This window comes from Malassezia sympodialis, genomic scaffold (genome assembly GCF_000349305.1).
Source record: "Malassezia sympodialis ATCC 42132 genomic scaffold, msy_sf_10, whole genome shotgun sequence".
Classification (NCBI taxonomy): Eukaryota; Fungi; Basidiomycota; class Malasseziomycetes; order Malasseziales; family Malasseziaceae; genus Malassezia; species Malassezia sympodialis.
Window position 1 is genome coordinate 224,903 of NW_017387808.1, and position 22,995 is coordinate 247,897.

At 62.1% G+C, this 22,995-nt stretch overlaps 9 protein-coding genes across 9 annotated transcripts; 7 read left to right on the forward strand and 2 right to left on the reverse strand.

The window, feature by feature from the left end:
• MSY001_2250 (uncharacterized protein) lies at positions 1-2,805 on the reverse strand (the record flags this gene model as incomplete). Its single annotated transcript, XM_018884090.1, is given in 2 exon segments — positions 1-1,772; positions 1,785-2,805. 2 exon segments carry the CDS (start codon positions 2,803-2,805, stop codon positions 1-3), a joined length of 2,793 nt encoding a protein of 930 aa, XP_018740785.1.
• Positions 2,806-5,619: 2,814 nt separating this feature from the next.
• MSY001_2251 (uncharacterized protein) lies at positions 5,620-7,128 on the forward strand (the record flags this gene model as incomplete). Its single annotated transcript, XM_018884091.1, has 1 exon — positions 5,620-7,128. The coding sequence occupies one exon, from the start codon at positions 5,620-5,622 to the stop codon at positions 7,126-7,128; it is 1,509 nt and encodes a 502-aa protein (XP_018740786.1).
• Positions 7,129-8,400: 1,272 nt separating this feature from the next.
• Positions 8,401-8,679, forward strand: MSY001_2252 (uncharacterized protein; the record flags this gene model as incomplete). Its single annotated transcript, XM_018884092.1, has 2 exons — positions 8,401-8,500; positions 8,531-8,679. The coding sequence occupies 2 exons, from the start codon at positions 8,401-8,403 to the stop codon at positions 8,677-8,679; spliced, it is 249 nt and encodes an 82-aa protein (XP_018740787.1).
• A 37-nt stretch (positions 8,680-8,716) lies between these two features.
• Positions 8,717-10,485, forward strand: MSY001_2253 (uncharacterized protein; the record flags this gene model as incomplete). The annotated part of the gene is made up of 2 exons (XM_018884093.1): positions 8,717-8,723; positions 8,774-10,485. 2 exons carry the CDS (start codon positions 8,717-8,719, stop codon positions 10,483-10,485), a joined length of 1,719 nt encoding a protein of 572 aa, XP_018740788.1.
• Positions 10,486-10,880: 395 nt separating this feature from the next.
• Positions 10,881-11,552, forward strand: MSY001_2254 (uncharacterized protein; the record flags this gene model as incomplete). Its single annotated transcript, XM_018884094.1, has 1 exon — positions 10,881-11,552. The coding sequence occupies one exon, from the start codon at positions 10,881-10,883 to the stop codon at positions 11,550-11,552; it is 672 nt and encodes a 223-aa protein (XP_018740789.1).
• Positions 11,553-11,799: 247 nt separating this feature from the next.
• Positions 11,800-14,970, forward strand: MSY001_2255 (uncharacterized protein; the record flags this gene model as incomplete). Its single annotated transcript, XM_018884095.1, has 1 exon — positions 11,800-14,970. The coding sequence occupies one exon, from the start codon at positions 11,800-11,802 to the stop codon at positions 14,968-14,970; it is 3,171 nt and encodes a 1,056-aa protein (XP_018740790.1).
• A 340-nt stretch (positions 14,971-15,310) lies between these two features.
• On the forward strand, positions 15,311-19,096 carry MSY001_2256 (uncharacterized protein; the record flags this gene model as incomplete). The annotated part of the gene is made up of 2 exons (XM_018884096.1): positions 15,311-15,529; positions 15,557-19,096. 2 exons carry the CDS (start codon positions 15,311-15,313, stop codon positions 19,094-19,096), a joined length of 3,759 nt encoding a protein of 1,252 aa, XP_018740791.1.
• A 59-nt stretch (positions 19,097-19,155) lies between these two features.
• Positions 19,156-19,971, forward strand: MSY001_2257 (uncharacterized protein; the record flags this gene model as incomplete). The annotated part of the gene is made up of 1 exon (XM_018884098.1): positions 19,156-19,971. The coding sequence occupies one exon, from the start codon at positions 19,156-19,158 to the stop codon at positions 19,969-19,971; it is 816 nt and encodes a 271-aa protein (XP_018740792.1).
• A 547-nt stretch (positions 19,972-20,518) lies between these two features.
• On the reverse strand, positions 20,519-22,819 carry MSY001_2258 (uncharacterized protein; the record flags this gene model as incomplete). Its single annotated transcript, XM_018884099.1, has 3 exons — positions 20,519-20,520; positions 20,616-20,884; positions 20,958-22,819. Coding segments are annotated over 3 exons (2,133 nt in total).
• Between the last annotated feature and the right edge of the window lie 176 nt (positions 22,820-22,995).

Sequence of the window (22,995 nt, forward strand, 5' to 3'; positions counted from 1 at the left end):
TTAGCCCTGCCACTCGAACTGAATATCGCCCGACTCGAGTAAGGGATCGTCGTGCTCGGACTCTGACGCAGGCGCTTGGCCGCCGTCATGCGGCACAGTCCGTGCGCGACGTTCACCGTCATCGAGGCTCAGTGACGACGAGCCGTATAAGAGGCGGTAGCGGCGCTCCCGGCGGCGACGCGCGTCCGGTTCAAGTGCTTCACGCTCGAACTGTTCGTCGTCGAGTTCCCCGGCGTCCTGCATCTCGTCGGGATCGTCGTACGTCAAAATTTGCCTGTCCCAACGTGGACTCGAGGGCGAAAGACTCAGGCTCGGGGGGCTCATTGAGCCTTCAGACAGGTCGAAGGAGCGCGCCTGCATGTCGGGGCTTTGTGTGCCTGACGGCGCCTCACGCTTGTCTTTGCGGCGCAGGCCGAGCAGGCGGCGCAGGCGACTCGGCTTAGGCATATCGTCCGCAGCAGGTGGCCCTTCTGTCTGGCTGCGGACCGGCGCGCTCGCCGCCGCCGACTGCTTGGGACTGCGCAGGCCGCGCAGCGAGGGCGACGTTGGCTGGACGGGCGGCACAAGCTCTTCGATGGGCGGCAGTTCCACATCCGTTGGCACATCATCACGCCAATAGTTAAAGTCGGAAAACGCGGCGCTCTTCTCGTTCCGCTTCTTGGTCGCGGTGGGCGGGAACATTTGGTCGACGAGGTCGGTCATGTTGGGGTACGACGTGTTGTACCCAGCGAGCTCGAGTAGCTCCATCTTGACTTGGCCGTTCGAGTCGATCGTGAAGATGCGCGAGCTCGGGATGTTGACGCTGCGGTAGCTCAGCGCATCTGTGATGCGGTTTCCGAAGCCCGCATAAAATGGCGTCGAGCGATCCTCATCAGGATGGGCAGGGTCCACGCCAAACAGCCGCGCAAGATCGCGCAAACACGCCATCTTGAACACCTCCGGCTTGCGCAGAATGACCTCACGATGCAAAGACGCCATCAGTCGATCTGGGCTCATAATCACCGGCCCGTCTGGCAGCTGGTAGTTGTTCTGGTTGATGTTGTGCAGGTAGTCGCGCGTGATATCCGCCTGTCCAATTGCCCGTGACGTCAGGTACATTAGTCGGTAGCCATTCTGTGCAATATCGTGGTAGAGCTTTGCAACACCCAAGTGTGTCCAGTCGCGCCCCATGAGCGTAAAGACGTGCCCTAGCGCATCTGACTTGGTGATAGTGCCGTCAATGTCTGACACGACCACTGGCTTCTCACAGTCCCATAAAAAGATGCGCGCACGGCACGTAGCGACGCCCGAGTACGATGATGTCACGGAAAAAGTAATCGTGTTGGTACCCTTGCGGAGCCCGAGCTGCTTTAGCTGGTCGGACGATAAGCGGAGCGTCTTGACGTACGTCTCGTGCAGGGGCGCCTCATTCGAGCTTGAGCTCCCGCTAGAGGCCGGCGTCGCAGGCGCGGACGATGACACCGGCTCTGCTGACGTCTCGGGCAGCACCGGCTCAGGTGCACTCGTCGGTGGTGCCGCGGCGTCCTTGCCCCATAAACGGCGCCACACGCTTGCCTTGGCTATTGCCTTGGGCTTTTCGTCGGTCGAGCGGAGAAGTGCTTCACGATACAGCATGAGCGTCGTGAACATATCAGGCTCCGACGCGCGCCAGTGGTAGGTATCCTTGTGGCGCAGACACAGGCGCGCATCGACCACCATGGAACTATCCTCGAGGAAGCGCTGGAAGGAGACACGACCCTCGTCAAACATGCGCTCACAGTCCATGTCGCTCGCTTGCCGTGGACGGGGGCAAAGGCTCAGCTCAAACGTGTATACTGTGCTGTCATCGATCTGCAACTGGAAGAGATAGGGGTCCGCTTCCGCGCACGTCAACGTGCCAATTTCGCCGTCGTCCTCGGTCGGTGCCTCCATGGCGTCTGACGCGACTGGTTCATGCTCGTAAGCCTCTGTCTCAGCCATAAAGGGTAGGGCCGTGTCGCTTACCGACACGGGAATGCGTGTCCGCTCATGACGCGTTATCGAGTCGCGCAGCGACAAATCACTCGATGGCCGACGTAATGTGGACACTGGGCGCCGCTGAGGCTGAAAGCGTGCGAGAAACTCTTGCTGCCAGCGAAGCTGCGGCTGGTCAAGACGGTCGCTGATTGAAAGCAGGTTGTGCCCGCCGTGCCGGTGGCCTAAGGGCATCTCATCCGCAAAGCGCCGGCCCTGCTTGAGCGCTAGTTCCCGCTTGAGGTCGGACACTTTATAGCCCTCCATATCGAGGTCGAGACCAGAGGGATCGCCGACGTTGGGCACCGATATATCGACACTCTTATCAGCCTCGTCGGCCGGCGGCGACGCTGAGCCTGGCGTCGAAGCCTCGGCAACACCGAGGTCCAAGGGCTCCGGATCCCCTGGCTTCTCAGGCGTAGACGCATGCACCATGGGACTCGTCACCAAGTCGTCCGGCACATCTGACCGGGCGCTCTCCAACTTCATCACGAAAAAGGCCTCCCCATTCTCCCCCACCTTCATCGCGAATGGCAGCGGGTCAGGCGAGTCATTCAGATGCAACGTCACTTTGCGTTCAGCAGGACGCAGTACGCTCATTTTGCCAAAGCGCACATGGAACGGAGACGACGAGAGCTCCGTTGTGCGCCGCTTCGTTGTGGTCTGCGACCCGTCCTGCAAGGTGGTCGTCTCGTCCACCTCGACTTCCCGCTCCACCACAATCACATCGATCGCTCCTGTGAGGGTCGATGGATTGATATTGGGCGTAATAGTATTGTACACGGAGGACACGAGCTTCCCCACATACTGCATCGCGGTGCCCGTGTGGCTAGCCGAAGAACCGCAGTCGCTGAGCACGGCCCTGCTCCGCTGCAGCACCTCCACACGCCGGGATGCCCACGTGTCCGAGGATGTGAGCGAATGATGACAGCACGAGGGGGTATCGTGGGCAGGCTACAAGGGCTACTTACAGGTGGCTGCAAGCGTTACACACGGTCGTGAGGCCTTGTGTGCATGCTCCATACTGGGCGCCGCCGCTTACGTGGGCGGTCCGCGGCAGGTGTCGCTTGCGCCGGCGCAGCTGGATGGCCCTCGTTATCGTCGGGATGTGATGCCTCTGCATAGGGTGTGCGCCGTCCGTGGTCATGGCGCGCACCTAGGGTTTTGGGTTTTGTGTCTGGCGCGCTCGAGGGCGTGCGGTGGCCCTCGGCGCGCCGCTCGCCATGGGGCCTGCGCATACGCGCGCTTGGGGACACCGATTGCGCTGGTTTCCCCTCGCTTGCCTCTTCATGTTCTTGTGCATCGCTCTGTAGGGCTTCCATACGACGCAACAGGTAGCTGCGCAAGCGGTCCAGCCGCGTCTGCGCCTCTAGCTGAGAATCCTGAGCAAGAAACTCGATTGTATCATAGAGAGCTTTGGTGTAGCCGTCCACAAATGCCTTGTGCGTATTTTGGCGGCCTTGCTTGTACAGGTTCGTCAGTTGAAGGGCCGCCACTAAATATCAGATGTAAAAACGTACCACGAAATTCGTCCGTTAGGCGCTCATCATGCTCGTGGCATAGTGCCGCAGGCGACTGCTCTCCAGACACCTCCAGACTCTCGCGCAAGTTGGTAAGATCCATCCCTGCGAATGTACCCGAGAAGCGCGCTGGCGAGGAGCAAGGATGCAAAAATCTAGGACAAACGGCGACGAACTTGAGGTCACGTGGTTACGCTTGGGCCACCTCTACGACGCGAGACGATCCCACTGCACGGGACGACTACGAGACGCTGGACGCAGTGCGCGCCATAAACATACGGCCGATGGACTTAAATCAGTGTGGCAATACATACCGACCATGTGCGCACTGAAACGGAAAGGCCGCCTTGCCCCACTGTTGAAGCAGGCGCTCCATCTGCTCGTGCGTTAGCGGCTGGTGGAACCGGATGGCTGTGTGGCATGCGCTGGAGGCGAGCGCCCGCCGAAGTATGGGCGGCATAAAACGCAATGCTACCAGAGGGGGCTCCACGTGCTGTAGCGAGGCGGGCAGTTCTGTCTCGGCAATCCACGCTGCACAGGATGTGGCACACATAGAGAGCTCCTCCGTAGATCGCTGCAGTTGGGCGGACAGCACCCATGGCACCGCATGAATGGTACAGGTTGATACAGATGCATCAATGGAGAGGCTCCAGCCCCAGAATTCCATATGCGCCTGCACCTCTGGGAGCGGCACTGTGTGCATAGGCACGGGCGCAGGCAGCGGAACGTTGTGGTTTTCCTGCGTCTGACAGGCCCGTACATACGTGGTCGTGAGTGTTTCGAGGCGCACACGCTCATCAATAGCATGTTGGTCCAAGCATAGGAGCGAGAGTGGCTCAGACGCATATCCACCACATACACAGACGAGATACTTTTGGTCGACCTGGGCAATCGCACGAACCGACGGCAGAGCACTCGGAAGGAGGAGCGGGAGTGATGGCGGCAGGGCCTCAGTGCGTACCATTCGATGCACCTGAGCCGGTGCTACACCGGTAAAGTACGGCGACCGGATGCGTTCTTCTCGTGCATCGAGAGGCAGCCGAGCTGATACCGGCGCGGGTTTTGGCAGCAGACAGGATAGAAGCGCGGGCCAGTTGGCCAAGGGAGGAACAGGTGCGTGCACACGCTGAACATGTACATGCAGGACATACACGGAAAGGTCAGCTGCTAGACATTGCGCGATATGCCGGTATAGACGCGTGCTGTCGTCCCATGCATGAGCGAGTGCAGGATGCCAAGGTACGTCGGCAGGGCAAGTCGACATCCATGCAAGCGCCCTGTGTGTGTGCGGTGGCACTAGCTGTCCATTGACAAACAAACACCGGAGCGATTCCGAGGCGCGACCCACAATACCGTTCATCGTAGCTTGCCATGCGCCATCTTCGGCAGAAAATGTACAGCGCGTGTGCACCGTCTGCGCACGCTCGAAGGTGGGCACTAGCGCACGCACGCGCTCATATAATTCTGAAGGCCGCAAGCGCAGCCCCGGCGCTCGAATGCGCACCTGAGGGTATAAGAGCGCCAGCCGGACAACGGCCTGGCGGATGTGGTATCGAATACGCCGCTCTCGGCGGTGGGCCATGTGGCGACGGACAGGCATGCGCCACCACAGATCATGCACGACAATGTGCGTGTCGCGCTTAGGCCGCTTGGTAGACGGGCCTGCATACAGCACATGATGGTCCTGCGTAAGCTGTCTACCACGTACGCGCTGCAACACGGTCCAGGGGCGCTCAGACCCTGTGTGCACTTCCAGCAGACCAAGCCACGCTAGGCACGCAAAAATAGGCGCCTGTTCGAGACTGTGCGCATGCAGGTCAAGCGGAAAGCCCTGCGCGCGCAGCGAGCTGTCCTCGCCGTTGTGAATGCATACGAGCCGCCACCTTGCCAAGTCGACTTGGATATCGAGCCGCGTAGCCCCTACCGCTATCGCATGCTCAGCGAGTTCCACAGCTATGCGCTCTACAGACGCTAGCCGTGCGTGCGCACGCACAGCACTTGCCGTGTCGGCAGACAGGGGCCGCACGGGCCCAGGCGGCATGCCGCAGGACGCGACGTGGTGCACGTGCGTTTAGCTCCACTTGGGGCGCGTCGCTTGCTGCTGCGCATGACACTTCGAAAGGCGCTTGCGCGCGCCCTGGAGACACATGCGCCTGCCCTCTCTGAAAGTGGCTGCCTGCGGCTCCATACCGTGTTTAGCCGTCCGCTTTTGGTCCGCTCGCTGTACCCTCTTGCCCATATACACCCCAGTGACGCGTGTACGCCGCCTGACGCGCCGGCGCATGTATGGCAAGAGCAGGTCCTGATCACAGCGGCGTGGAGGCCGGACGATGGCGACGAGCGACTTGCATATGCATTAGAGCTCTACGTGTATACTCTGCCAGAGCAGAGTGCGGCCCTCGTCTACGTTTCTAAACTCGATACCACCGGCTACGGTCCTCGAGCGCATCCGCGGCGCATCCGCACGCACCTGCCTGGTGTCTACAGCCAAGCGCCGTCCATGACATCGACCCTGACATCGGCAGCGATCGACTACTTTGCGTCCCGAATGCACTGGGCGCGCTCCGACTCGGTGGCTGTGCAGCATGTGTCGGTGCATGTACTCGCGCGCGCACAAGGCGCGTACCTTTTCCCCTCGTCGGCAGCCCAGGCTAGCAAGCACGTACTCAGCGATGCCGCACTCATTCGCTGGTGGCACGCGTGTCTGAGTGATGTGGTACGTGCGTGCCACGACGCGGGTCACGTTGATGCGTTTTATCTCATACCCGGCTACCAGCGTCTCGACTCGCATGCGATCGTGCCTATCGCGCAGGAGCCCTCAAGGTCGTCGGGGGGTGCTTGGCACTATGGCCACCCCTATAGCGAGAAAGGGTCTGGTCGAACAGCAGAAACGCTCCCGCCTCTGCCACTGCATGCCGCTGCATGGGAGCCATACCGGTCGCACCTGACGCCATCGGCTGCCATGCAATTACGCACACTCGCAACGCTGATCCCCGTGTTCCCTGACGATCCCAAGGGGCGCTACATCAACGAGCTTTGCAGTACGGCCCATGAGCCTGGCTTTTTGCCCAAGATCCACAAAGGCCACAAACCAGCGCCGGAGCATCGCGAGGCAATGGCCGAGAGACAGGCTCTGGAAAAAGTATCGATCGATGCATTCTGGGAGCAGATGGGCTTCCGCCAGGAGTGTAGTTCTGGGAATGCGGTGGGCGTCTTTGTCGTAGGCGCGAGCGCCAGAGACGCACCATCAACGACGACACCTTTGCCCCCCGAGGCACAGCCGCTGTCTCTACCGCACCCCCTCCTCCCGAACCTGATGCTTCAGCATCTGCAGCAGGATGCATGTGTGTGGTCGGACGCAGCGCAAGCGACGCGCCTGACGCGGCAGTTTTATGAGGGCGTCGATCGTGCATTGCGCCGAAAGGGCGGCGCATCATCTAGGGACGACGATGCGTTGGTCGGCGAGGGACTCGTCTGGTTGACAGTGCCGCTCGCCGCCGTGTCGCGTGACATGGTGGCCCAAGCGGAGCAGCGCGCCTGCGAGGTGGTGCCTGCTGCACGTGGCACAGACGCGCCAGTACGCATGCTGGGTGTCAAGCGGCGCCGCCGTTCATAGGAAGTGGAGGTATTCGGCGGGGTTCTTTGCACGTGCGTTGAAAAAAACGTCGGGCGGGTGGGTGTACGTGGCCCTGGCCACCGTAACCGCATCCATCTACCTCCATCAGTATGGCTGCGCCTGTTGAGTTTTTCACGCTTCGGCTCCTTCCTGGTGAGATTTACCACCTTGATACGGTGCGTGATCTCCAGATCACCAACGTGAGCTACTCAGACCCTGAGAACCTCTCGGGTAAGAAGCGTAGTGTGCTCCGTGTGCACTACGCCGGTAGCCCGCTCGACCTCGATGACGACGAGGACGATGAAGACGAAGACGATGAGGACGAGGACAATGAAGACGAGGACGATGAAGACGAGGACGATGAAGACGAGGACGATGAAGACGAGGACGATGAGGACGAGGATGAAGACGAGGACGAGGATGAGGATGAGGACGAGGACGAGGGCGAGGACGAGGACGACGTTATGGACCTTGAGCCCCGCGTGCCTGTCTTTTCCGACGAGGACTCGTACGTCGTGTGCTCCCTGATTCCCGAGAAGGTATGTGCCTTACACTCACACCAGGTGGAACAGGTGTCGTTGAACCTCCAGATCAGTGAGGAAGAGGAGGTTGGTCTGTCGGTCTCGGGCAACGAGCCCGTGGACATTATCGGTAACTACCTCCTCCCTGCCGCCCTGAACAACATCGACCCTGAGGACTTTGACTATGAGGATCTCAAGGACCTCGAGGATGACGAGGACGACGACGATGAGGACGAGGACGACGAGGACGACGAGGACGACGAGGGCGATGGTCCTCTTCTCCTGGAGGCTGGCGAGGCCGACGATGATGACGAGGATGACGACGACGAGGATGATGAGGATGAGGATGACAACGACGACGAGGACGGTGTTCTGATCGAGGAGGTCGATGAGGAGGACGACGATGAGGACGACGATGACGAGGAGGACGAGGACGAGGAGGACGATGACGAGGAGATCGTTGTTGTGCCTAGCAAGAAGCGCCCCGCCTCGGAGCTCGACAACGACTCTGTTCTTGTCGAGGAGGGCAAGCTCAGCCGTGGCCAGCGCAAGCGTCTGAACAAGAAGCTGAAGGCTGAGGCCGCTGCTGCTGGCGGTGCCCAGCCTCGCGACAACAAGGTACGAGACGTCTTGGCATCCGTGCTGACTGATGCTTTGTTCGGTCTGTAAGATCAAGCTTCATTCCGGTCTGCTAATCGAGGATAAGAAGATTGGAACGGGCCCCGTGGCCAAGCCTGGCAACCGCGTGAGCATGCGCTACGTTGGCAAGCTGCAGAACGGCTCGATCTTTGACTCGAACACGAAGGGCAAGCCGTTCTCGTTCCGCCTCGGCAAGGGCGAGGTAATCAAGGGTAGGTTTCATTCTCTGTGCTGATATGCAGGGTGGGACGAGGGTGTCAAGGGCATGCAAGTCGGCAGCGAGCGCCGTCTCACCTGCCCTCCGCATCTCGCATACGGCAAGACGAAGCTTCCCGGTATTCCGGCGAACTCGACACTCATCTTTGACGTGAAGCTGCTCGAGATTAAGTAGATGTAGGTCTACTCAGGTCGTGTCTAGTCACGTGTGCATGAACGGTACGTGCGCCAACCACTCGATATGTTGGTTGACGTCATGCCACCCAAAGGTAGTCGTGCCCCTGACTCACGCGCAGCAGCTACGCGTTCCAGGAAGAGTGATGCAGCGCCGCAGCGCCGTGCAGCTGCACGCGCTCCGCGCCGTACGTCGACGGCGCCTGCGTCTCGCAAGCGCGCCGCACCGGAGGACCGGGAGGCAACCCCCAAGCGCGCGCGCTCATCGCTGCTGAACGAGCCTCCGACCGCGATTCCCCCGCTGACTGCTGGTGATATTGCCCAAGGCCTTGCTGGCCGCCGCACCATGGGAGCTCTCTATGCGACGCAGGGCGGTGTGCCTGCCTCCTCCGGCGAAGAGGTGGTACCTCGCAAGCTGTTCGTATGGGGCACAGGCGAGGCAGGCCAGCTGTCCCTGGGCGGTCCTGATGACGATAATATCAACAAGCTGACCAAGCCGAAGCCGTTCGGGAACAAGGCCCTGTCGCAACAGACGGATGCTGGCGAGCTGGGTGTAGGCGGCGCGACGATGATTGCCGCGGGCGGTATGCACTCGCTCGTCGTCGATGCGCATGGACGCATCTTGTCGTGCGGTAGCGACGACCACGGAACACTCGGTCGTCAATATCGCGAATCGTCCGACGAGTCGGAGGACGACTTCTACTATGTGCTCCGCCCGGTGGATGGCGTGTCGCCCACGGGCAAGGGTGTGCCTGCACCCGAGAACGGCCAAGTCCTGCGATTCCATGCAACGCGCGTGGCAGCATCGGATGGCTGCAGTGTTGCTCTTGATGCTGAAGGCCGGCTTGTGGCCTGGGGCCATTTTAAGGATGGCGAGGGCAAGGTGTGCTTCGCTGATACCGACGAGGACGGCGCGCCCAAGGAGCAGTGGTTCCCCTCACCGATCTCCGCACTCGATCACGAGCGCTTTGCACAGGTCGCTTGTGGCGAGAACCACATTTTGGCACTGACGCTTGATGGCCGTGTGTACTCGTGGGGCCTGAACAGTATGTCGCAGTTGGGCCGGTTTGCCAATCTGTACCATATTCGCGCGCGCTTTGCCAAGCGTGATCCACCGGCCAGCATGATCCTCACGCCCGGCGTGATCGCTGAGCTGAAAAACATTGTGCACATTGCCTGTGGTTTGAATGCCAGCTTTGCGGTCGACGCTGATGGTCGCGTGTTTGCCTGGGGTCTCAATACCCGTGGGCAAACCGGCACAGGCCTCAAGAAGGACAAGGTGACGCGCCCTACGCGGGTCAAGGCGCTGGAGCCTGCGCACCTTGACGGTGCGCGCGTCGTGCAGATTGCTGGCGGTGAATTCCACACGGCCTTTTTGCTGTCCAACGGGCAAGTGTGGATCTGTGGTGATGGCGACGAGGGCAAGCTGGGGCTGCCGAGCACGCACTCGGCAATGGCGTCGACGGATGGAGCGCCTGCGCAGCTTCGCACGCCCGTCCACGTTCCCATGCCCATGCCGCCCAGCTACGCGAGCGACTCGGCCAAGACGGCCGAGGGCGGTACGCGTGTGATTGGTATCGCCGCGGGCATGCGCTTTACGTTTGCCTTGGCGGCCGAGGGCACACTCTACTCGTGGGGTACTACGTCCGATGAGGCCATGGGCCAGCCTGCCGATGTGTGGGGCGAGGATCAGAGCAAGGACACACCGACGGCCGTTCCAATGCCGGGTGAACCGGGGGCGTGGGCCATCGCGGCGGTGGCCACGGCCGGCCAGCACTCGCTGGCTCTGGCGGTGCGCGCGCCGTGAAGTTTCGGCCATCGTGCCCGATCCCGAGGATCACGCCCGATCTAAACCAGGCCGCCCGCTTCGACTGGTCGGCGTGAGGTCGTGGCCGTGGTACAGCGCGTACAGCACCCTTATCCGCGATCTTGTGTAGCTATGCTAGTTCGTACACGTCTGCTTTTCGCTCGTACACACGCGAGAAACGGCGGCCCGGGAGGGACGGCGCGGCCGTGCCTCCACGCGACGCGTGCAGGTGTTGGTGCCTTGCCCGATTTGGGTGCGCTAATTCTAGACGCGGTGGAATCAATTTTCACCGCGCAGGACCCCGCGTGGGCCAGCGGCCCCAAACAGGATGAGCCCAATGGATAGGCGGCCTTTCCTCTTAGCTCCACCACAGAGGCCTTGTGAACCAGATTGCCATGGCCCCTTCTGCAGTCTCCGTGAAGGGCCCGACGAAGAAGTCGGCGACGAAGAAGACTACACATATGACGTATGAGGATATGATCAAGGAGGCCATTTTGGCTCACGGAGACGAGGCTCGTTTGGGCCTGGGTCGTCCGACCATCAAAAAATATATCCTTGCAAAGCACCCTGGCACGGGACGGCTGCCGCTGGCCTCGTTCAACACCCACTTTAACCAGGCGATCACACGTGGCGAGGAGAAGGGCGTGTTTTTGCTGCCGAAAGGCGTGAGCGGCAAGGTAAAGGTATCTGCCAAGGCTAAGCCGGCCGCGAAGCCGGTGGCCAAGACTACCAAGGTGGCCGCTAAACCCGCTGCAAAGAAGATGACGAAGGCGGCTGCCAAACCTGCAACCAAGAAGGCGACCAAGGCGACTGCTAAGCCTGCTGCAAAGGTGACCAAGGCGGCTGCCAAGCCTACTACCAAGAAGGTGACCAAGGCGGCTACGAAGAAAGCGACCAAAGCTTCTCCCAAGAAGGCTGCGCCCAAAAGGGCCTCATCGGCCAAGGCATCGACCGCGGCGAAGATGAGCACGGCTGTGAAGAAATCGGCCTCGAAGGCGGCTGCTACAAAGAAGGCACCGGCCAAGAAGACCACCACTACGAAGGCGTCGACCAAATCGAAGAAGTGATTGTGCTATGAGTGATATGTATTGTAGCTAGAACCGGATGGGCTGGGCGTTGGGCTCTATGGGTCGTGCGGCACCGCGACCCTCCCACGTGATGCGCACGTGAGTAGGAAGGAAGGCGGCCTCCCTCGCCGCTGCGGCTTGCCAGTGCATGCCGATTGGGCGTTGGGCCGCATTGCGATTTGCCTTGCCTGTTCGACCTCGACCTGTGCTCCGTGCTGTGCATCCAACTGCTGCATCCTATATCCATATGAGTCAGCCACCCAGTGCTCCGCCTCCTGCGGAGGTGACGCTAGCGGGCGCCGAGGGCCCCTCCAAGTCGGCGCAGAAGAAAGCCGCCAAGCTTGCTGAGAAGCAGGCCAAGGCTGCTGCAAAGAATGCGCTGAAGGCCGAAAAAGGCCCTGCGCCGGCCACGGGGGGTGCCAAGAAGGAGAAGGTGAAGAAGGAGGTGAAGGAGGAGCCCGCGTGGGTGGACCCTACCGTGCCTGGCGAGAAGAAGGACCTATCGGCGCCGATGGAGAGTGGCTACCATCCGCTGCACGTCGAGTCATCCTGGTACGCGTGGTGGGAGAAGAAGGGCTTCTTCACGCCCACGCCGCCGAGTGACGAAGCGCCGTGGGACCCCGCGAAGACGTTTGTGATCCCGCTGCCCCCGCCGAATGTGACGGGCGTGCTGCACATTGGCCACGCGCTGACGATCTCGATCCAGGATGCGCTCATGCGCTTCTACCGCATGAAGGGCTACCGCACGGCGTACGTGCCGGGCTACGACCATGCAGGTATCTCGACGCAGACAGTCGTGGAGAAGCGCCTGGCGAAGCAGGAGGGCAAGTCGCGCTACGACTATGGGCGCGAGGCGTTCGTCGAGAAGGTGTTCCAGTGGAAGGACGAGTACCAGCGCCGCATCGGCCTCCAAATGCGCCGCTTGGGCGCGAGCTTTGACTTTTCGCGCGAGGCGTTCACGATGGACCCTACACGCAGCGAGGCGGTGACGGAGAACTTCTGCCGTTTGTTCGAGGATGGCATTCTGTACCGTGAGAACCGCCTGGTGAACTGGTGTGTATACCTGAACACGACGCTGTCGAACTTGGAGGTCGTGCAGAAGACGCTGCCCGGGCGCACGCTGATGAACGTGCCGGGCTACCCGCCGAACGAGCGCATCGAGTTTGGTGTCATTGTCTCGTTCGTCTACCGCGTCGTGGACTCGGACGAGTCGATCATTGTGGCGACGACGCGTCCTGAGACGATCCTGGGTGACACAGCTGTGGCGGTGCACCCCGACGACGAGCGGTACAAGCATCTGCACGGCAAGAAGCTGCAGCACCCCTTCCTGGCTGACCGCCAGATCCCGATTGTGACCGACTCGATCGTCGTGGACATGTCGTTCGGCACGGGTGCCGTGAAGATCACGCCTGCGCACGACCCGAACGACTACGAGGTCGGCAAGCGCCATGGCCTGCCGTTCATCAACATCCTGAACGATGACGGCACCCTGAACGAGAATGCAGGCGAGTTTGCCGGCATGAAGCGCTTCAGTGCGCGCCGCGCGGTCGTCGAGGCGCTCAAGGCGCGTGGCCTGTACGTCGAGACGAAGGACAACCCCATGGTGGTCCCCGTGTGCGAGCGTTCGGGCGACGTGATTGAGCCAGTGATGAAGCCGCAGTGGTGGGTGAACTGCAAGCCGCTCGCGGAGGCGGCCGTCGCCAAGGTCCAGAGCGAGGACATGATCATTGAGCCGCCGCAGAGCAAGCGCGAGTTCTTCCGCTGGATGGAGAACATCCAGGACTGGTGCGTGAGTCGCCAGCTGTGGTGGGGCCACCGGTGCCCCGCCTACTTCGTCGACATTGACGGCGAGACACAGGACCCCGCGGAGAGCCGCTGGTGGGTCGTCGGGCGCACGCTGGCGCAGGCGGACGGGCGCGCGGCCAAGCTCGCGGCGGGCCGCCCCTACACACTGAAGCAGGACGAGGATGTGCTGGATACGTGGTTCTCGTCGGGCCTGTGGCCGTTCTCGACGCTCGGCTGGCCGAAGGCGTCCGACGACATGCGCTACTACTACCCCACATCGATGCTCGAGACCGGCTGGGACATTTTGTTCTTCTGGGTTGCGCGCATGATCATGCTGGGTGTGTACCACACGGGCCAGCTGCCGTTCAAGGAGGTGTTCTGCCACGCCATGGTGCGCGACGCGCACGGCCGCAAGATGAGCAAGTCGCTCGGCAACGTCATCGACCCGATCGATGTGATCGAGGGCATCTCGCTCGAGGGCCTGCAGCAGCGTCTGCGCGAGGGCAACTTGGACGAGAAGGAGATCGCCAAGGCGGCCGCCGGGCAGAAGAAGGACTACCCAAAGGGCATTCCCCAGTGCGGCACGGATGCGCTGCGCTTCACGCTGTGCGCGTACACCGCGGCCGGGCGCGACATCAACCTGGACATTTTGCGCGTGGAAGGCTACCGCAAATTCTGCAACAAGCTGTGGAATGCCACGCGCTTTGCGCTGCTCAAGCTCCAGGACGGCTTCCAGCCGCTCACACTGGACGCGCAGGACGCCTTTGCGCCGCAGAGTCTCGTGGAGAAGTGGATCCTGCACCGCCTCAACGTCACGGCGCGCCAGCTGAACAGCGACATGGAGTCGCGCTCGTTCATGAGCGCCACGACGTGCATCTACAACTTCTGGCTGTACGACCTGTGCGACGTGTACATTGAGGCCATCAAGCCCATCACCGACCCCAGCGCCGAGCCCGCGGCGCGCGCGTCTGCGCAGCACACGCTGTATGCGTGCCTCGACGCCGGCCTCAAGATGCTCCATCCGTTCATGCCCTTCGTCACCGAGGAGCTGTGGCACCGCCTGCCGAGCCGCCCCGGCGAGACGAGCGAGACGATTGCGCACGCGCGTTTCCCGACGTGGAACGACACGCACGACTTTGGCGCGCAGGCGGCACAGTTCGAGGACGTGTTTGCATCCGTACGCGCGATCCGTGGCCTCGCGGCCGACTATGGCCTCACGTCTCAGATCCAGGCGTATATCGAGGCGCCCGACGCGGCGGTGCGCGCCATGCTGTCGTCGCAGCAGAGCGTCATGCACACGCTCATCAAGGGCTGCGAGAGCGTCGCGTGCGTGGCACAGGCCTCCGATGTGCCGGCCGGCTGCGTCGTCGCCAGTGTCTCAGCGTCGATCCAGGCCCACCTGCTCGTGCGCGGCCTCGTGGACATTGACCAGGAGCTGAGCAAGCTCGCCAAGAAGCTCGCGCTCAACGAGACACAGCTCCAGCGCACCACGGCGCTCACGCAAAAGCCAGACTGGGCCAAGACACCCGAGGACGTGCGTGCAACGACCGAACAGCGCCTGCACGACCTCGAGGGCGAGAAGGCCGCGCTTATGCAGGCCCAGGCCAACTTTGAGCACCTCCGTAGCGCGTAGGTGCCCGATCCTCGATCGGGCTTTTTTTCCCTTACGCATGCGCCACTTGTCGACGCTGGCGTGGCAGACGCTGAGTGCGCCGGCGCAGCCGTGGCACGCCGTCGTCGCCGATGTCGAGGCGAACGATGCCGCATACGTGGCGCGCATCGAGCATGGCAGCTCCACTTCGCTCACGCTCGCGCGCGTGTGTATCGCTAGCCCAGCGGACGAGCTCGCGACGCTCTCTGTGGCGCCAGCACCCCCGGGCGTGCCGCCGCTGCCTGACCTGCGCCTCCTCTCCGATGGCGGAGACAGCGTGCATCACGCGCCTGCGTTGTGTGTGATCACGGGCGGCGGCGATATGGTCCTGCAGCCAGTCGGTGACGACGCTGGCCCTGCTGACGTCGTCGGCTCGGTCGATGCCGGCATCCTCGCAGCCGCATGGAGTCCCGACGAAGACCTCCTTGTGCTGATTACCGGCGGCGCGACGCCGCGCCTCTTGCTCATGACGCGCCATTGGGACGTGGTCCATGAGGCGCCGCTCGCCACCGACGACTTTGGCGCCGAGGCCCCCGTCAATGTGGGCTGGGGCTCCAAGTCCACCCAGTTTCACGGCTCCGAAGGCAAGCAGGCGGCGATGGCCGCGGCACAGGCACCGGCCGCCGGCGACCCGCGCGGTCCCCTCGTGCCCGACGACGACGGCCTGCCGCGCGTGTCGTGGCGCGCCGACGGAGCCTACTTTGTCGTGTCGAGCGCGGAGCCAAGCGCCGACGGCGCGCACCAGCACCGCCTCCTCCGCATCTACACGCGCGCCGGCGTGCTCAGTGCCACGTCCGATCCGTCTGTGCGTGGGATCTCGCACGTTCTGGCCGTCCGCCCGACCGGCAACCTCATCGCCACGTCGCAGCGCATGGGCGGTCCGTATGCGCCCGGGCGCACGGGGCGGCACGACATTGTGTTTTTTGAGCGCAACGGCTTGCGGCATGGCGAATTCTCCCTGCGCGAGGACGCGGCGAGCATGCCCGACGTGCCGCTCGCACCGTCCGTGCCGCCGCTGGGTCCGTGGGTCAGGGAGCGCACAATTGAGCGCCTCGCATGGAACGCCGACGGCACTATCCTCGCCGTACACCTGCGCGGCGCCACGCATGTGCTGCAGCTGTGGACGACCGGCAACTACCACTGGTACCTGAAACACGAGGCCGAGTACGACGTGGTGCACGATATTGCGTGGCACCCCGAGCAGCCGCTCACCCTGCTCGTCGCGCACACCTCCGTCGAGCTACGCACGTTTTGGCTCGAGACGCCGTGCTCGCGTGGCCTGCCGCCGCACGATGCGGCGTGTGCGGCCGTCGTCGATGGGGCACACGTACTGCTCACGCCCTTCCGCTGGCACAATGTGCCGCCGCCTATGTGCGCGGTCGCTCTGGCCGATTCGCCAACGCCCGCGGCACCTGCTACACCCGTGCATGTCGCCTGGACTACGTACGCGGCCGACGGCGCGACCACGGACCTGCTCGCGCTCCTGTACGCAGGCGGCCATGTGCATGTGTGGGCGCTCGAGTATGGCCCGCTCGCCACGTCGCAGCGCCCCCGCCCAGCGCTCATGCCGCGCCGCGTGGCGACGTGCACGCTGCCGGATGCTGCGCGTGCCATTCAGGTGGCCCTGACGGTAAGCGACACGCGCCTGACGGTCGCTGCGCTTGTGCCGGATGCACAGGATCCCGCGCTCGTGCTTGCCGCGCTGCCGTGGCCCGCCGCCAGCGGCATCTCCCAGGTGCAGCGCGTGCTGCTGAGCCCGGCTACCGCATGGCGTCTTGTCTCTGTGGCTGGCACCGCCTCGTTCGCCGTGCACGACAGCCACGGGTATGTTGCGATGCATTCTCTCGAGGCCGCGCCGCTCGAGCTCGAACCTCTTGCCGCCTTCTGCCCGACGCTCTTTGTGGTACGCGCCGACGCCGCCGTGCCGTTCGTTCCGATCGGCCTCGCGCCGCATGGGCCGGTGCTGACGCCTGAGCGGGTGCTGGCGAAGGAGGCTACATCGCTCACGCTGACGCACCGCGTGGCGATATGGACGACGCCATCGCACACGGCGCAGTTCCTCCCCCTCGCCGCACTCTCTGGCACCACGCAGATGCTCGAGCTGGGCCGCCGCGTCGAGCGTGGCAGTCGCATCGTGACGACCGTGCCGAGTGCGATGGCGCTCGTCCTACAGATGCCGCGCGGCAACCTCGAGACGGTGTACCCGCGGCCGCTCGTGCTCGATGTGATTCGCGCGCACCTGGATGCCCAGGCATACGGCGAGGCGCTGCGCATCAGCCGTGCACACCGCGTGGACCTAAACCTACTGCACGACCATGCGCCGGCCGTGTTCCTTGCGGACGTGCCGCGCGTGCTCGCGCAAATCGAGCACCCGGACCACATCAACCTGCTGCTCTCGAGCCTGCGCAACGAGGATGTGACGGCGACGCTGTACCGAGCGTGGGAGCCTACCGCACCGGCGGCCGCCGCCGACCTCTCGACCAAGGTGAATCGTGTGTGTGCGGCGTTCCTTGCGGCGCTCACCGCGGCCGACGAGCGGCGGTACCTCTCGTCGATCCTGACCGCGCACGTGCGGCAGGTGCCGCCGGACCTGGAGGGCGGCCTTGCAGTGCTGCGCAAATACCTGGCCATGGATGCGGCGCTCGCTGACGAGGCGTGCAAGTACATCATCTTCCTGGTGCCGGCTGACGAGCTGTACAAGGTCGCGCTCGGCATGTACGACCTGGAGCTGGCGCTGCAGATTGCGCAGCATTCGCCGCGTGACCCGCGCGAGTACGTGCCGTTCCTGCGCGAGCTGCGTGCCAAGACGCCGCCGGCGTACCAGCGCTTTTTCATCGACGACCATCTTGGACGGCACGGCAAGGCCCTGCGCTCGCTCGCACTCGCCGGCGAGTCGTATGCGGACGAGGCGCTGGCGTACATGGTCCAACACAAGATCTACCGCGAGGGCCTCGCGGCTTGGGCGCATACGCCCCGCCTGCCCCAGGTGTACGGGCTCTTTGGCGACTATCTCAGTGCGCACCAGCGGCCTGCTGAGGCGGCCACCGCGTTCCAACTCGCGCACCGCCCAGGGGACGCGCTTCGTGCGTTCCGCGAGGCGGATCAGTGGGCACAGGCTCTGACAGTGGCGCTGGAGATGCAGCTTCCGCGTGCCGAGCTCGTGCAGCTTGCGCACGACATGTCGGAGCAGCTCGAGGAGCAGCACAAGTACGAGGCCGCCGCGCGCGTCCTACTCCAGGTGCAGGAGGCCGAGTCGGGCATTGCGCTGCTGTGTCGCGCGCATGCCTTCGTCGACGCGCAGCTGGCGTGTGCGGCGCAGGGCCGTCACGACCTGCTCGAGACGCACGTGGCGCCTGCCGCGCTCGAGGCGCACACGACGCTCATTGAGGAGGCCGACGATATGGCATCCCAGCTGGAACGGCAGGTCCAGCGCCTCGCCGAGCTGGACGCCAAGCGCACCGAGGATCCGAGCGCCTTCTACGTCGACGAGGACCATGCGCCGGCGCCCGACCATGTGGACGTGATGAGCGATGTTTCGCAGCTCACGCAGTTCACACGCTACACCGCTGCGACGAGTCTCGCCCCGAGTCTGTCGACGCTCTCGCTCGGTTCCAAGCGCACATCGCGCCAAAAGTCGCAGGCCAAGAAAGAGGCCAAGAAAAAGCTCACGGGCCGCAAAGGCAGTGTATACGAAGAGGGCTACCTGCACGACTCGCTGCAAAAGCTGCTTGGCACACGCCTTAACGCGCTGCAGCGCGACGTGGCACGGCTGCTCCCGGTCCTCATCACACTCGGAGAGCGCGCACGCGCAGCGGCGCAGGCGCTCCAGGCCCGGCTGCTCGCCCTCGAGGCACAGGCGGCACAGGCTGCGTCGGAGCTAGAGGCGCGTGCGGCCGCACAGGAACGCGATCGCGGCGAGGCGACGCAGGCACTCGCTGCACAGATCCTCCAACTTGCGCATGCTCCAGGCGCAGGGGAGGCCGCCGGCACCGCCCTCGAGGCGCTTTGGGCATGGCGCCACGCTGCCGCACGACCCCAGCGCCCAGCGCCTAGCGTCTCGTCCGAACCGTGGAAGCTGCACCTGCTTGAGCCGCCGCCGCCCATGTAGTCTGACTAAACGCCAGGCACGGCGCCAGGCACCGGTCCGCCCCCGCGTTGCCAAGCCCCATGTTCAGTAAACTGCGTCAGCTCGGCGCGAACCACACTAGTAGCACCAAACAGGAGGGCGATGCGCTCCCGGGTTTCTACACGTTCCAGAGCCATTTTGGGTCGGTGTCGCTGCATCGCTCGGACTCCCTACGTCTGATCGGATTTCCCGATGAAGTGTTGCCGTCCGTGCGTGGCGTGATCCAGCAGTCGTGGCCCAAGGGCGTGCGTAGTGAAGGGCTTTACGGAGGGTCGTACGAATTTCGCATGCATGGCTATCCGTGGTTTGGCAAAGGCCTCGAGGGCGTAGCGGCGCGGCGTCTGATCCGCAACCTGCTGGCGATGCTGTGCAGCCTTGGCTGGGTCATGACGATATCGATGGATGTCAGCAAGAAGACAGAAGACAAAGACTCGATGATATTTCGGCACCAGTCGCCGCCGCCGCCGCAGTGTGAGTGGATCAGCGTGTCGTTTTCAAGTTGGGACAAGATCCGGCTGTACGATGCGCCGTCCGAGCTGATTACGGCACTGACGCAGGACTTGAGGCCAGTGCTCTCGCCAGCCACCGCCTTTCAGCACAGCCCCGGTGTGGCCGAGCTTCGGTGCGTCGGCGCGCCATGGTTCGCCAACGGCAAGGCCACTATGATGTCGCGCCAAATCGCCCTGCAAATCGTCATGACATTCGAGCAGCATGGCTTTTCCGTGTACGCCTCTATTGACCAGAAACTCAACATCGATAATAGGCGCCAAGGGCATCCCACGTTCTCCGAGACGGACACCTGGCATGCGTGCCGGCCCGTCGACTGGCGCCCTGGAATGCCCGTCTTCCACAAATAGTCTATAATTTCGCAAACGACGGCGTACTCTTCGACATGGCCGCACCCATCGCCTCAGGCAAGTCGTCGGACTGTAGAAGCGCCGCGTTCAGGTACTGCATAAACCGCAGGCCCTCCTCGACAGAGTGGTCACGGCCATGCACGAGCGCCATCTTGGTGCCGACCACGGCCACGGGCGAGAGCGACGCGATTCGCTGCGCCGTCGCCACAGCGCCCTGGAGCGCAGCGTCGAACGTGGGAAACACGCGACTCACAAAGCCGACCTCGCGCGCTTCGTCCGCAGAAAAGTCACGCGCGGTCAGCGCCAGCTCGCGTGCGAGCGAGTCGTTGCCAACCACCTTGGGGAAGCGCTGCAGCGTGCCAATATCGGCTGCAAGCCCAACGGCTGCCTCGCGGATCGAGAATCGCGCATCCTGCACAGTGTACCGAATATCAGTCGTGCTGAGAATATCAATCGCAAGACCAATACAGTGGCTGTGCGACACGGCAATCACGGGTCTCTCACACTTTTCCACCGAGGTAATAGCCGCTTGGAATCGCTCAATCAACTCTCGGAACAAAAAGGCACGGCGGGCGACATCGGTGCCCTTCTCATTCGCCTCCATCAGTACAGGATCGCGCACTGCGTAAGTAGCGTATACGCACAGTCCAGACCACCCGTGAAACACTTGCCCTCGCCGTAGAGGACCACCGCACGCACGTCGCCATCACCGCGAAGGTGCGAAAAGATGCGGTGCATCTCCGTCCACATGGGCACATGGAAGGCATTCACTGGCGGGCGATTGAAGGATACACCCAGCACATGATCGACAAGCCACTGCAAGCGAAAATACTGTGGCTTCAAGCCCTGGTACAGCATAAACTTCATGACACGAACGTTCACCGGGACGCCAGTGCGGGGAACTCGCGCCTGACTAAGCAAATATGCGGAGGATCTATGGAGCACAGCTATTGTATCAACCTTGGACACAGTACTTGCTCTTGGACCGAAAATAGGGGCCATAGCGGTAGAGCAAGAACGGCGATGGGATACCAATCACAGCGGTAATCAAGGCTAAGAGGGACAGGGACCAGCCGATATCGAGGTGATCGAACATGGCATTGGAAAAGAGCAAAAAAATGAACGCAAGAAGAGAGCGCATGGCCGTCGCTGCACTGATCGCCGAGGCAGCATAGATGGTCATCAAGTCGGCCAGGTACATCTGTACTTGCAGAATACTGCCACTAACGGCACCACCGACGAAGAAAAGACCGATATCGGGCGCAATCCAAACTTGACGGTACTGCGCTGTCCACCCGAACAAGATCATAGCAGCAGGAAGCACAAACACCGTGATCATCATCAGGGGCAGCTTGTACTCTGGACGGCGCAGGCCATGCTTTTTCGACAGACGTTTATACAGATGGTCGACGAGCCAGCCGCCCAGCTGACAACAAATGACGGAGCCCAAGCCCAAAGATATATTCTGCAGGGCAGAGATACCAGGCCGGTAATTGTATTTGGAACCAAAGACACGTGGGATCGATACAATACACAAGTAGAAACACGCATAAATCACGGACAGGTATAGCGTGGGTAACAATACAGCGATTTCAGTGCACACAAAGATGACAGGGCGCAGCAAAAAGCGCTTCAACTTTTGCTTAACAGTCTCCGACTGGACCTCAAAGGTGGAATAGTACCTGTTGTCGCCTGTCTCCTTTCGAATCTTCTTCGCCTTGAGAATCAAAATGCGCGGTGCATATGTTTCGGGCGCAAAAATGAAGCCAACAACCAGAGTAATGGCTGTGAGGAACGTGCCTGTCCAAAAGATCCAGCGCCACTTGTCGTTGCCCCAGCCCTGGATGATCCAGCCGCCGACAAGCGGACCAATGCATGGTCCTAGGACAGGAGCAATCGTATAGATAGCCATACTCATACCTCGTTCGTGCACCTCAAACATATCTGACACAGCGCCACCTCCCATGGGGAGAATGGCGCCGCTAAACATACCGGAAAAGAAACGCAGCGCAAGCAGCTGAGTCGACGTGGTTGCCACCGCACACCCAATATTGAAGCAAATGAATACAATGCTGCATGTCAGTACCACAAGGCGCCGCCCGAGCGCTTCGCTCATTGGCGCCGAGAAGAGAGGGCCCACAAAGAAAGCCAGCATATACAGACCCACGAGCAAGTTCTGCTCGAGCTTAGTGTCAACACCCAGGTCCTGACCGATGGCCTCCGCAGCAGGGGACACCATAGACGATGCGTAGGGCCCTGTCAGAGAGAATAAAGCATAGACCAAAAGCACGAAGGTGCGATACTTGAACGACCAGTTGCGTGGGTTGTCCTGATGCGAGTCGGTCGACTCAAACGTGACCACAAACGTTTGCTCAGTGGATTTGGCTGGCTCATCCCTCGGTATAGGCTCAGATCGTGTGCGACTGCTCTTCCGTGTTTGAAGGCTCCCTCCTGTAATACGCTCCAGATTGTACATGTCGGGAGCATTCCGATCGCCTATGTCCTCCGCATACGCCACATTGTCTGGCAATGCCTCGCGTGCGCGTGCAAGACGGTATTCAAATCGAGCACCTTCTTCTGCATCTTCGTCAGCATAGCGATCAAAGGCATCGTGCATGTCTGTCAAAGCACGCATAATGGGATTTCCCGTGCTGCCTCCTTCGTGGTGGGGTATCAATCTGCCTTGGGGCACCTCCGTTGCTGTCTCAGTAGCCCACCCATCGACCAGGGCAGGTGCAGGTTGAGAGCCACGGCGGATGTAATGCACGGGATGGTATCGGGAGGCTAGCTCGTCGGTAGGAGATACGCCACTGGCGAAGAGACCATTGGGTCGGGACTTGCTGCTCATGTTTGACCACCGCCGAGGACCCCGTCTAGGCGGTGGTGATCTCACGCGTGGATTTTCAATGTCCTGATCTCCATCAGAGATCGCCTGACCCTCCGCTTCGCTATCAGTGAGAGTCATGCACGCAACGGTTTCACGCGTCACGAGCAGATTATTTGACGTCTTTGCTAGCACAGGCC